The sequence below is a fragment of the Lepus europaeus genome, chromosome 11 (genome assembly GCF_033115175.1).
Source record: "Lepus europaeus isolate LE1 chromosome 11, mLepTim1.pri, whole genome shotgun sequence".
In the NCBI taxonomy this organism is placed as follows: Eukaryota; Metazoa; Chordata; class Mammalia; order Lagomorpha; family Leporidae; genus Lepus; species Lepus europaeus.
This window is the reverse complement of record NC_084837.1, coordinates 116264476-116277583: the sequence shown is the minus strand read 5'-3', so window position 1 is coordinate 116277583 and position 13108 is coordinate 116264476. Positions and strand designations below refer to the sequence as shown.

The 13108-nt window shown below is 48.7% G+C and overlaps 1 protein-coding gene across 6 annotated transcripts in view; it reads left to right on the top strand.

Moving 5' to 3' along the window:
• Positions 1–13108, top strand: part of LRRC49 (leucine rich repeat containing 49) — a 191667-nt gene that overhangs the window by 14400 nt on the left and 164159 nt on the right. For all 6 annotated transcript variants that reach the window (XM_062206547.1, XM_062206543.1, XM_062206544.1 and 3 more), the window contains one exon: positions 6676–6742. In XM_062206547.1, coding sequence (XP_062062531.1) covers positions 6676–6742 — 67 coding nt within the window. The remainder of the gene's footprint in view (positions 1–6675; positions 6743–13108) is intronic.

The following is a 13108-nucleotide window of genomic DNA, read 5'->3' as shown; positions in this document are numbered from 1 at the left end:
GAGTTCTAGGTGATCAGTCGTCGGTGCTGAGATACAGCCTTGCTCCTAGGCTGGGTTCCCCTCTGCCTTCTGCCTCATGGCCCCCGCGGTGGAGCTTGCATTGATCACCTCTGGAGGAGAACAGAACGTCTTTTCTTCACAGCTGACACTGATGAGAGAGAAAAGCAGAACAAATTTGCTTACTTTAAATTTTACACCATGCAGAAGCTCTTAGCGAAGGAGACCCAGAGAAATGGCGGAAATGGTATTTGCAAGCCTCGTGTGGTGATCGGGTGGTGGTGCAGAGGCCTGATTGGACAGGAGGGGGTCAGAGCTGGTGGTAGGCAGCTGTTTGTCCTGTGCCTTCCTGGTGTCTCTGTGTGTGCATGCCTTTCCTCTTGGTATCAGGCTGGAGCCCTGGAATCTACTTGCAGGGCAGAGAGTTCTTTTGTGGCCTGAGGGGGGAAGGTGGGAGGTGGTCAGAGAGGGGAAAGGTGGGAGGTGGTCAGAGGGCCATCTTCCTGCTCCTGCGATTTTCCCCGTCCTCCTCAGCTTGGATGGTGCAGTACACCAAGGTGCTGTGTTCTCGGCTCCTGTTTCCATTGCCGTCAGATGATTTTCCAAGGTGCTGTCCTAGGGCTCTGGGCTCTATTTGTTTTTTAAGGTTTATTTATTTATTTGAAAGGCAGAGGCTGGTGCCGAGGCTTAACAGGCTAATCCTCCACCTTGCGGTGCCGGCACACTGGGTTCTAGTCCCGGTCGGGCACCGGATTCTATCCCGGTTGCCCGTCTTCCAGGCCAGCTCTCTGCTATGGCCCAGGAAGGCAGTGGAGGATGGCCCAAGTGCTTGGGCCCTGTACCCGCATGGGAGACCTGGAGAAGCACCTGGCTCTTGGCTTTGGATCGGTGCAGCGCGCCAGCCGTAGCAGCCATTGGAGGGTGAACCAACGGCAAAAAGGAAGACCTTTCTCTCTGTCTTTCTCTCTCACTATCCACTCTGCCTATCAAAAAAAAAAAAAAAAAAAAAAAAGGCAGAGTTACAGTTACAGTGGTGATGGTAGTGGTGGGGAGATCTTCCTCTGCTGGTTCACTCCCCAAATGGCCACAGTGGCCAGTTCTGGGCCAAGTTGAAGTCAGGAGCCTGGAACTCCATCTGGGTCTCCCAGATGGATGACAAGGGCTCAGGTACTTGGGCATCTTCTGTTGCTTTCCCAGGTACATTAGCAGGGAGCTGGATCAGAAGTGTAACAGCCAGGACTTGAACTCACGCCCATGTGGGATGCTGGTATTGCAGGTGACAACAGTGGTCCCAGTGTTCTGGGCTCTTGTCTGTGGTTCCTCTGAAGGTTTCTACCGGAGCTGCTTCTCATCTGCAGTTAGCTCAAGTGCTGAGGGAAGCGCTAGGTAGAGTGCGGGAGTCTAGGTGTTACAGAAGCTTGGAGTGTTCCAGCCTGCTTCAGCAGTCAGCTCTTGTTTTACAGGTGAAGGAATGAGAAGCACAGTGACCTCTGCAATGTTCGCTGCACTCAGAGGAGTTGTCACAGAGCCATCCAGGGCGTCAAGGAGGAGGGAAATTAACTTTTCCTGTGTTTATGGCGTTGCCTTCTGGACGCCTCCTATTACTTCTCCGGGGGAGTCTTTCCTAGCTTCCAGTCCTCAGAGCTGTTGGTTATGCTGTAACACCACTGCCTCTGCGCCCTCTTTCAGTCCTCGAGTCACATGTCTTCCAGTGATCATTTTGAACCATCTCTGTTTTTTGTAAACATAGTGTCTAGGAACTGATCCTAGTTCCTGCTGTTTTAAATTATCTCTCCATCTATTTTTTTTTGTTCTGCTTCTACTTTTCAGTGGTTTTTTTTTTTTTTTTGGCTTCTCAAGAATATTTTTTAAGTATCCTATTCCATGAAAATAGCAGTTTACCTGACTCTCTGATTTTATTTATCATTTCTTTGTTCTTCCATTTCCAAGGGACCTAATGCCCCGCTACTTTGTCCTGATCTGGGTAAAGTCAGAGAAATCCAATGTTATCTCTTCTTCCTACTTCCACTCCTCCATCTTTTGTGATTGTTTGATTTTGGTCATATTTTACGTTTCACATGAAGAAAGCAGATTTTCACAGTTCCAGCACTGTTTGCATTCTTAAAAAGAAAATGAGCCAGAAGATTACTTTCCACATTTCCCAAATTGCACAATCTTCAAATATTTATAAAATATCTTCACCACATGTTGCCCCCTGCTGGCCAAGTCCAGAAAGACATCTTCCTCTTATATTGCAGAGTCCTGAGCCATCTCTTCGTTCAAGGCAGTGGAATCATGTGTGGAATCCAGGGCAACCACTTGTGTCTGTGTCAGGCAGTTCCAACAAAGAGTTCTGCTCCAAAGCTAGAAAGTCCCTACTCAGATTCTCTGTCTAGTTTGTGTTGTCCCCAAAGAACCCCAACACCACCTTGCTGTGGAAATTCTTGCCCTTTAATTTTTCTGCCTTCACTATCCCCTGGTTATCCTCCCCAGATTTTCTGGAGTCCTTAAGACCACAGACTAGTAAATAGAAGTTCTTTGCATTTTCTGGTGTCACCCAGTGGTGTAGATGCAAAACTTTGCCAGACGCTGAGATTCTCTGTTCCTCTCTTCTGACTCCTTGACATTTTCTACTTGAGGTTTTGTCTCCGACACCTGAAAAGCCCAAAGTCCTGTGGTGGGGTCCTGCAGAGAGGCTGTGATACACCCCTCAGGGTCAGAAGGGGCCGAGTGAGCCTGTTCCTTCCCTGGCTTCGGTTTCTGTTCAGTGGGAGGCCTTGAAGAGCCTTTCAGGTCATACTGGTGTTTCTGTACAAATCTTCAGCCACCTGGCACCTGAGTAGGGTTCTCAGATTCCTCACACCGATGCCTCAGCTGGCCAGGGGCCTCCTGGGGCAGCTTCTGCCTTCCTGTGCCTCTGAATTCTTTGGAGTTGGATCTGTTCCTCTCAGGTGCTGAGGGAGGGGGACAAGCCGTGGCAGAGATGACTCTCGAGAGCACTTTGCTCACTGTCTTCCCGTCTGGACAATCAGAAGCGAGAGTGATAACGTCACTGTGAGTCCAAGCTCAGGACACACTTGTCACCAGATTGCTGGAGTTCTGTGGGAAGATGTGTTTATGGTGCATGGGAGTTTCTGTGATGTTTCAAAATGTTAAAATAGTATGTTTCTAAGACCAATGGATAGAAATCACAGACCAGGGTTTGAGTTGACTCAGTAACATAGGAGGCAGGGGATGGCCAAGCCCGTTCAGAGGAGGATGAGAGAGGCTGGCAGTGTTTCAGCAAGCTCTCCAGGTGAGTCTGCTGCACAGGCAAGTTTGGGAGCCACTATTCTGAGGAATGGGATCTGGAGTATAAAATAACTACATCAAAGGCTTCTGGACTAGCTGTGAGGTCAGGTAGCTATTAGAAAGCATGACTGTGGGCCAGCGCTGTGGTGCAGTGGGTTAAAACCCCGGTCTGCAGCGCTGCCATCCCATATGGGCTCCGGTTCAAGTCTCAGCTGTTCCACTTCAATCCAGTTCTCTGCTATGGCCTGGGAGAGCAGTAGAAGATGGCCCGATTCATTGGGCCCCTGCACCCATGTGGGAGACCTGGAAGAAGCTCCTGGCTCCTGGCTTCAGATCAGCCCAGCTCCTGCCTTTGTGGTCATTTGGGGAGTGAACCAGCAGATGGAAGACCTCTCTTTCTCTCTGCCTCTGCCTCTGCCTCTGCCTCTCTGTAACTCTGCCTTTTGAATAAATAAATAAATCTTTAAAAAAAAGAAAGCATGACTGTGTCCTGAGCCTTCTCATTAGGAGACTCATTTTCTCCACCTGTTTGAGCTGTTTCAAGAGAAGAGCAGACAGAAGAATGATTTTGTTGAAAGTTTTGTCTGTTCTCCCCTCTGGTTTAGCTGTTAGCCTAGCAGTTGGAGAGCTCAGTGGGGGGCAGGATACTGTGCATGCCTGGCTCTGGATGGAGGCTGATGAAGGACTCCAGCGAGCGTAGGCAGATGTCCTGGTCTGGATGGAGTGAGGCAGGGGTGTTCAGAGGGTCGAGTACTTGCACGGAGAAGAGAGACCTGCCAGTGTGACGGTTGGAGAGCTTCAGTGGGGGCAGGATACTGTGCATGCCTGGCTCTGGATGGAGGCTGAGCGCAGGCAGATGTCCTGGTCTGGATGGACTGAGGTAGGGGTGTTCAGAGGGTCGAGTACTTGCACGGAGAAGAGAGACCTGCCAGTGTGACGGTTGGAGAGCTTCAGTGGGGGCAGGATACTGTGCATGCCTGGCTCTGGATGGAGGCTGAGCGCAGGCAGATGTCCTGGTCTGGATGGAGTGAGGCAGGGGTGTTCAGAGGGTCGAGTACTTGCACGGAGAAGAGAGACCTGCCAGTGTGACGGTTGGAGAGCTTCAGTGGGGGGCAGGATACTGTGCATGCCTGGCTCTGGATGGAGGCTGATGAAGGACTCCAGCGAGCGTAGGCAGATGTCCTGGTCTGGATGGAGTGAGGTAGGGGTGTTCAGAGGGTCGAGTACTTGCACGGAGAAGAGAGACCTGCCAGTGTGACGGTTGGAGAGCTCAGTGGGGGGCAGGGTACTGTGCATGCCTGGCTCTGGATGGAGGCTGATGAAGGACTCCAGCGAGCGTAGGCAGATGTCCTGGTCTGGATGGAGTGAGGTAGGGGTGTTCAGAGGGTCGAGTACTTGCATGGAGAAGAGAGACCTGCCAGTGTGACGGTTGGAGAGCTTCAGTGGGGGGCAGGATACTGTGCATGCCTGGCTCTGGATGGAGGCTGAGCGCAGGCAGATGTCCTGGTCTGGATGGAGTGAGGCAGGGGTGTTCAGAGGGTCGAGTACTTGCACGGAGAAGAGAGACCTGCCAGTGTGACGGTTGGAGAGGACTGCTGAGCAGGTTGTGTTCAGGGCAGTTGGTGTGTCTGTGAAAAGGGGGAGAAGAACTGCAGTGTGCAGTGATAGGCTAGTGGGCTCAGATAGATATTTTCGTAAATTAAATTGGATTGAATTGGTTCGTGGTGATATAATCCCTCACTTGGCAGTGTTGTCAGATGACTGAGGTCAAGGGGAGGAATTCGGTGAGCACATGTGTGACCTTTCAGGAGCTAATCCATGTTCTGGAAAGATTTAGGGAGGACGTGGTTCTTTGAGGCAGTTAACAATGACAAATAGTGATAGATGGAGATCTATGTAAAACTTTTCATTTTTAAAAAAGGATGTATTTATTTGAAAGCATGAGAGATAAAAAAAAAAGGAGAGAAATGTCCTCCATCCTCTGGTTCACTCCCCAAGTGGCCGCAGTGGCCAGGGCTGAGCCAGGTTGAAGCCAGGAGCCAGGAACCCCATCTGGCTCTCCCATGTGGATGCAGAGGCCCAAGCACTTGGGCCATCTTCTGCTGCCTACCAGGCATATTAGCAGGGAGCTGGATTGGATGTGCAGCAGCTGGGTCATGTGCTGGCACCCATATGGGATGCCGACATCGCAGGCAGCAGTTTTACCTGCTAGACCACAATGCCAGCCCTGTTAATTCACAATATTTTTGTCCCTTTTGTGGTTGTCCCCTTCTCTCTACTGACTGATGGCCGTGCACTTAAGTAGGATCTGCAGGAGGCAGGCAGTGGAAAGTCAGAGTGGTTGTCCTTGTTACGTGGATGTAGTTGGACAGCCACGGAGGACAGGAATGAGGGCGACGATGGGCAGGCCTAGCCGTGAGGGGCCACAAAGGGGAGCATTGCAGAGGTATAATTCTGTGTTAGTACAGTTTGTCACCAAGTTCTAGCTTTTCACAAAATGGCAAATCAGAACTTACGAATAAAAACTAGTGTTCTATAAACTAACTGGTCTAATACAAAGCACGTAGGTGGCATGCAGTTTATTTGAGTGATACATAATCCTAACGTAAAAATACTTGTACATAAAACTTGTCCGCTTAGTTTGTGTGTTCTGTCATTCATTAACCAACTACTAGGTGTCTACCTGGTGCTCTATCGGTGCTGAGGATGAGATAGAGAACGTCTTAGAGTGTCTACCTCTTGGCGAGAGAGATGGTAAAAGCAGTGAACACATGCATGCCATACTTTCAGGCATGGTAAACGCTGTGAAGTCAGAGCACGGGAAGGAGAGTGTCCTGGAGGCAGGAAGGGAGAGCTGTTCTAGACAGAGACGTCTGGGGGCAGCGCTTGAACCGGCTGAGAATAATGTGAAGGTGTGAACCGTGTGAAATGTCAGGGGAAGCACACGGGGGCAGACAGAACTGGTCAGGTTGGAGACATGGCAAGAAGGCCCTGAGAGCCGGTGGTAGGAGCACAGGTGGTGGAGTCAGGGCCAGGCTGAGTGCTCTTTTGGCAGAAGTAAGGTGTTGAGTTGTATCCTCAGGGGAGGGGAAAGCTATGAATAAGTGTTTTGTCCTGAAGGGCTTGGATGTAGACTTGCTCTTCTCTGAAGATGTGACATTGAAGCTGTCTTTCTCCCTAGTGACACTGCTTCTTCAAAATTGTGATTAAATCAAGAGGAAGACATTATTGAATGTGTATTATAGCTGATGTGTATATATAAGCACTGCACATAGAAAGAATAAAGTATTAAAAGTAGTTACACTTTTACACTTGTGTTTTGATTTATCAACAGATGTGATATCTTTGTGTATCTGTTCAACTAATTCTACTTATTCTGGCTTTCAGAATCAAGAAAATCTCAAATCTAGAGAATCTAAAAAACTTAGATGTTTTGGACCTTCATGGAAACCAGGTATGGTAAAGCCCTTTTACTTCATTCCTTTTTGAAAAAAATAGCCCAGGAAATTTGGTATTATAAGTTGTAAGAATCATACTTAAATTGACTTTTTAAAAGAGTTATTTTACTGATTCATTGAAATTTCTAAGTTATTAAGTCTATTTATATACAAGTCTGTAACTTCTTGTCAGTAAATGACACATAAAACATATATTTAAGATCCTATAGTCATGAAAAATTTATTTATTTGAAAGGCAGAGGGAGAGAGATATGTTCCATCTGCTGGCTCACTCCATACATGCCCACATTAGCTGAGGCTGGGCAAGGCTGAAGCCAGGAGCCCAGAACCCACTCTGGGCCCCTACGTGCCTGGAGAAGCACAAGTACTTGAGCTGCTGCTTCCCAAGGTGTGCGGCATCAAGAAGCTGCATCCAGGCCTGCGCCACGGCTCACTAGGCTAATCTTCTGCTCGTGGCACCAGCACCCCGGGTTCTAGTCCTGGTCGGGGTGCCGGCCGGTTGCTCCTCTTCCAGGCCAGCTCTCTGCTGTGGCCCGGGAGTGCAGTGAAGGATGACCCAAGTCCTCGGGCCCTGCACCCCATGGGAGACCAGGAGAAGTACCTGGCTCCTGCCTTCGGATCAGCGTGGTGTGCCGGCTGCGGTGCACCGGCCACAGCGGCCACTGCGGGGTGAACCAACGGCAAAGGAAGACCTTTCTTACCTTTCTTTCTGTCTCTCTCTCTCACTGTCTACTCTGCCTGTCAAAAAAAAAAAAAAAAACAGAAGGTGCATCCAGAGGTAGGGCCTGGACCAAACCCAGGCACTGCGATCCTGGGTGCAGGCCTCCAGAGAGGCTGTTAGCCACCGTTCCAAGTGTGCACCCAACAATGTTGAGGTTTAGTTTTCTGTTAACTTATTGTTAAACCACTTTCTTCTTCTTCTTTTTTTTTTTTTTTTAAAGATTTTGATATATTTATTTGAAAGTCAGAGTTACACAGAGAGAAGAGAGGCAGAGAGAGAGAGAGAAAGAGGTCTTCCACCCGATGGTTTATTCCCCAATCAGCCGCAAAGGCTGGAACTGCGCTGATCCGAAGCCAGGAGCTTCTTCCAGGTCTCCCACGCGGGTGCAGGGGCCCAAGGACTTGGGCATCTTCTACTGCTTTCCTAGGCCATAGCAGAGAGCTGGATGGGAAGTGAAGCAGCGAGATCTTGAACCAGCGCCCATATGGGATGACAGCACTTCAGGGCGGGGCATTAACCCACTGCACCACAGCGCCGGCCCCACTGACTTTCTTCTACTTAGGTATTTATCCTTTGTTCAGTTCCCTTATTTCCTCATCAGAGATATCTTCGGTTACATATTTCATATTTGTGGGGTTTTTAGGTGGTTATATCACATATAAGTCTGTATAAAACATTGCTTAATTATAGTATCTTTTAATTACTTAACTTTTTAAACTTAATTTTCAAATTATTTATTTATTTGAAAGGCAGAGAGAGAGAGAGAGAGAGAGAAAGATGAATCAATCTTCCATCCGCGGATTCACTCCTCAAATGGCTGCCACGGTCAGGGCTGGGTCAGTCCAAATCCAGGAGTCAGAAATTCCGTCTGGGTCTCCCACATGGGTGGCTGTGGCCCAAGTACTTTGGCCATCTTATGCTGCCTCCTATTAGAAGGGAGCTGGATAAGAAGCAGCGTAATTGAGTTTTGAACCAGACACTTTGATTTGGGGCCTAACCCACCATGACACAGTGCCCTGACCCCATGTTTATTTTAAATTAGAAAGGGTGGAGCCTGCATTGACGTGGAGGAGGTTACGCTGCTGCCTGCAGTGCCAACATCCATATGGGCCCCAGTTCAAGTCCCGGCTGCTCTGCTTCTAATCCAGCTCCCTGTTAGTGCATCTGTGAAGGCAGCAAAGGATACGTCGAGTCTTGGGCACCCATGTTGGAAACCCAGACGGAGTTCCAGGCTCCTGGCTTTGGTCTGGCCCAGCTTTGGCCATTGCAGCCATCTGGGGAGTGAACCAGCAGATGCGAGACCTTTCTCTGTCTCTCTTCTTCTCTTTCTCTCTTTGTAACTCTGACTTTCAAATAAATAAATAAATCTTAAAAAAATAAAAAGAGTGTCATACTGTGTGTTCTCATGTAGTGTTTGCTGTTTGGAGTCAGCATTATGTTGCTGAGAGTTATCTGTCTTAGGTAGCTACAGTTCATTCATTTGCAGTGTTGTATGTTCCAGGGTGTGACTATTTGAAGACATTTTTCTGAGCTGGGTGTTTGGTCTGGCAGTTCAGGTGCCTGCATCCACATCAGAGTGCTGGGTTTCATGCCTGGCTCCGCTCTTGAGTCCAGCTTCCTGCTAATGGAGACTCAGGAGACAGAGGTGTTGGTTCAAGTAGTTGGGTCCCTGCCACCCACAGGTGAGACTTGGGTTGAGTTCCTGGCTCTTGGCTTTGGCCCTGGCCCTGTCCTGGCCACTGCAGACATTTAGGGAGTAAACCAGTGGATGAGAGCACTCTCCCCCTCTCTCTCTGCCTCTAAAAAGAAAGTAATTAATTAATTAGAACCAATACAAGACAAAATGATGTTTCTCCAGTTTCTTATTGATAGACATTTCTTTCTTCTCTTCTTGTTTTTTTGTTTTTGTTTTTCTGACTAGTACTCTTAAGAACTTTCTCGAACATGTCTCCTTTTCTTCATATTCCATTTGTACTCTAGGATACTGATGTAGGAGTGAAGTAGATGAGTCATGGGTTACTTAGATGTTTAACATTCAAAGAGGTTGTACCACTCTGCAGTGCTACCAGTAATACATAGTTATCCTGTTACTGCACGTCCTTTTCAACATTGGGAATTGTCAGACTTCGCTGTTGCTGACGGAATTGGGTTAGTGTGGTAACAGTCTTACAGCTTCCATCTTTGCTGTGTATTTTCCTGATTCCTTTCCAGTCTGGCGCCCTCTTCTCTTCATTCAGTTCGCCTACCCTTACGTCTTGTTTGTCTGAATTTGTCGATCTGGTTTATGTTCCCCCGCTTGATTCTCTGGCAGAGCATCCTGGCTGTTTGTTAACCCTTTGCCCTTTCATTTAAAGTTTCCCATTGAGCCACACAGCCATGCAGAATGTAGCCTCTCCTGCAGCAGTGAGACCACCCTCTGACATGATCTGGGGTCCCTGCCTGTCCATGAATAAGACCTGCCCCTGCTTTGGGCAGTCAGCTAGGTGTGAGCCTCAGTGTGGTCTCTGAGCATTGGAACAGGCTGTCAGTCAGAATAGTTTTATGCAAAGCTAAAGTAATAAATAAGAGCTTTGATCCAGATAGGCTGTTCACTAGGTGTTAATCTAGTCTCAGCCCTTGTATGTATGTGTGTACACACACACATAATGGGAGGAGTGTTGGTAGCATGGGGACTGTCACCTCTGCAGGCTGGTTAGTGTCAGTCCCATGGAGGGGAAGTTATCCAGGTAGATGGAGGTGGAAGGGGAGGAGGAGTTAAAGAGCACTGACTATCAGGGGCCGGCGCTGTGGTGCAGTGGGTTAATGCCCTGGCCTGAAGCACCGGCAATCCCATGTGGATGCCGGTTCACATCCTGGCTGCTCCACTTCCAATCCAGCTCTCTGCTATGGCCTGGGAAAGCAGTAGAAGATGGCTCAAGTCCTTGGGCCCCTGCACCCACGTGGGAGACCCGGAGGAAGCTCCTGGCTCCTGGCTCCTGACTTTGGATTGGCCCAGCTCTGGCCGTTGCGGCTATTGGGGAGTGAACCATTGGATGGAAGACCTCTCTCTCTCTGCCTCTTCTTCTCTCTCTGTGAAACTCTTTCAAATAAATAAATAAATCTTAAAAAAAAAGAGCATTGACTATCAGATAAAAACGACACAATGAGTATTATTATTTTTTACCACTAGAGAATAAAGCACTGTGGAGGAACCATGAGAGGGCCCTTGGTGAAGAATTGATATTTTATCTTGCAGCTCACTGTTTTTAATACTACTTATAACTATAGGTGAAACACTTTGCAACACTTAATGGTAGCAATATTTTTCTTAAGTTTGTTCAAACATATATGAGAAATGCAAAACACATTTATGTAGCTTTCACATTATAATGTACCTTTAAGAATTCATTGGCACTCCCCAGCATCTTCACCATGCCCTGATGAGTGAGCGTGGTGTCATTTGTGCCTTGTGTGTGGGCTGCACTTGCCTGCCATTGTGGTGAGGGAACATGCTGCATTGCTTGTTTGCTGACCTGTGTTACATCTCTTATAATATACGCTTGTGCTACAGAAAGTATTTCTTGAGCTTCTAGACCTACTAGAGGGAAGTTTTAAAAGTCTGGGTCTCATTTCCAAATAGCTAAACCAAAGAAGCAAAAGTTCAGAGTACTGCAAAGCCAAGATAGTAGTTTTCTAAAAAGTCAAGAGATTGGCCGGCGCCGTGGCTCAACAGGCTAATCCTCCGCCTAGCGGTGCCGGCACACCTGGTTCTAGTCCCAGTCAGGGCGCCGGTTTCTGTCCCAGTTGCCCCTCTTCCAGGCCAGCTCTCTGCTATGGCCCGGGAGTGCAGTGGAGGATGGCCCAAGTGCTTGGGCCCTGCACCCCATGGGAGACCAGGAGAAGCACCTGGCTCCTGCCTTCGGATCAGCACGGTGGGCTGGCTGCGGCGGCCATTGGAGGGTGAACCAGCGGCAAAAAGGAAGACCTTTCTTTCTGTCTCTCTCTCTCACTGTTCACTCTGCCTGTCAAAAATAATTTTAAAAAAATAAATTAAAAAAAAAGTCAAGAGATTAAGTATTCAAGACCAAACAATGGCCAACTCCAGAGATTTAGCAACAGATAGTTAAAAAAAAAAAAAAGGGAGACAGAGATTAAGTGAACACTGTTGTCTTTTGAATTTACTTACATTGAAAATAAAAAATGTTCTTTTGCACATTGTGAAGGGAAGCAGTTCACATGTGGATGGAGAACATTCTGAGAAATGCTAGTGGTGTCAGTAGTGGACCGCGGAGTAGACGATGGAGGTGGGGAAACTGGAGTCTGAACAGCTGAGAGCCGGAGATCTGGGGAGAAGCGAGGGCTGCGTGGACCCAAGTAGTGGCGGCAGGGGCATCGTAAGGGGCGGGTGGGCTAAGTGTTTCAAAGGTGCAGACCTCAAGGCTTGCGGCTGATGCAGGAGGAGTGTGGAATGCGGGGGTGTCTGGAGGCGGACTGTCAGTTTCTGACGTGTGGGCTCCCTGAGCTGCTTCTCTTAGTGGATGCTTGCCTCGGTGCGCACCCCGATGTGATGCAGGAAGCACCTGCCTTTCAGTGCCATCTTCTCGGGGGAGCTTGCCCTCTCTGGTTGCTTGCCTGAAAGCAGGCACTGGCCCTTGTACATGTTGCTCGGCAGGAATGCTGTCTTCATCCAAGCAGAGCAGTCTGGGGGTCCCACGCTCCCCGAAGTGGGAGGCAGCTGTGGTCTCTTCTGGGACCCCCATCAGCCTGGCCCTCCCTGGGGTTTCCAGCATTCCCATCGTGGCTTCTCCTGCGGTGCAGTGTGTCCGCCCCTCGGGAGCTGTGCTCTCACAGCAGCCTTTGCCCAGGGGTCTCCCATCTGCTCTTCTCCCATCAGCTCTGCTCGGGGCGGCCGACTTTATTCCTGTGAGACAGGACTCTGGCCTCTCGGGGTTACAAGCCAAGAAGCTAGACAGTATCTCTAGTGATTTTTAAAAACAGTACAGGTTGATTTCTCTGAGGAGGCTTCCAAAGGTCCATGGAAAAATGGAATTAAAAGTTAATACACAGTTTCCATGAACATTTTGAAACCCTCATACATGCATATGTAAACATTAAAGTGCTTCTTTTTTGAATTTCTAAATTAGAAAATAAGTTTAAAAATGCAGACATTTGGCACTGGCTTTGTGGTGCAGCAGGTTAGGCGCTGGGTCCTGGCTGTTCCACTTCTGATCCAGCTCCCTGCTAATGAGCAAAAGCAGCAAAAGCCCTTCCACCCACATGGGAGACCCTAATGAAGCTCCTGCTTCTTGGCTGCATCTTGGCCCAGCTTTAGCCATTGTGGCCATTTGGGGAGTGAACCAGTGGGTGGAAGGTTTCTCTCTCTCTCTCTCTCTGCCCCTTTTTCTGTAACTCTGCCTTTCAAGCAAATAAATCTTAAAAAAAAAAAAAAAAAGCTGCATCCCCACCAATACTATGTGGAATGGGAGGCTTTCTAAAAGAAATGTCCAGGGCCGGCGCTGTGGCGTAGTGGGTAAAGCCGCCACCTGCAGTGCCGGCATCCCATGTGGGTGCCGCCAGTTCGAGTCCCTGGTGCTCCACTTCCCATCTAGCTCTCTGCTGTGGTCTGGGAAAGCAGTAAAAGATGGCCCAAGTGCTTGGGCCC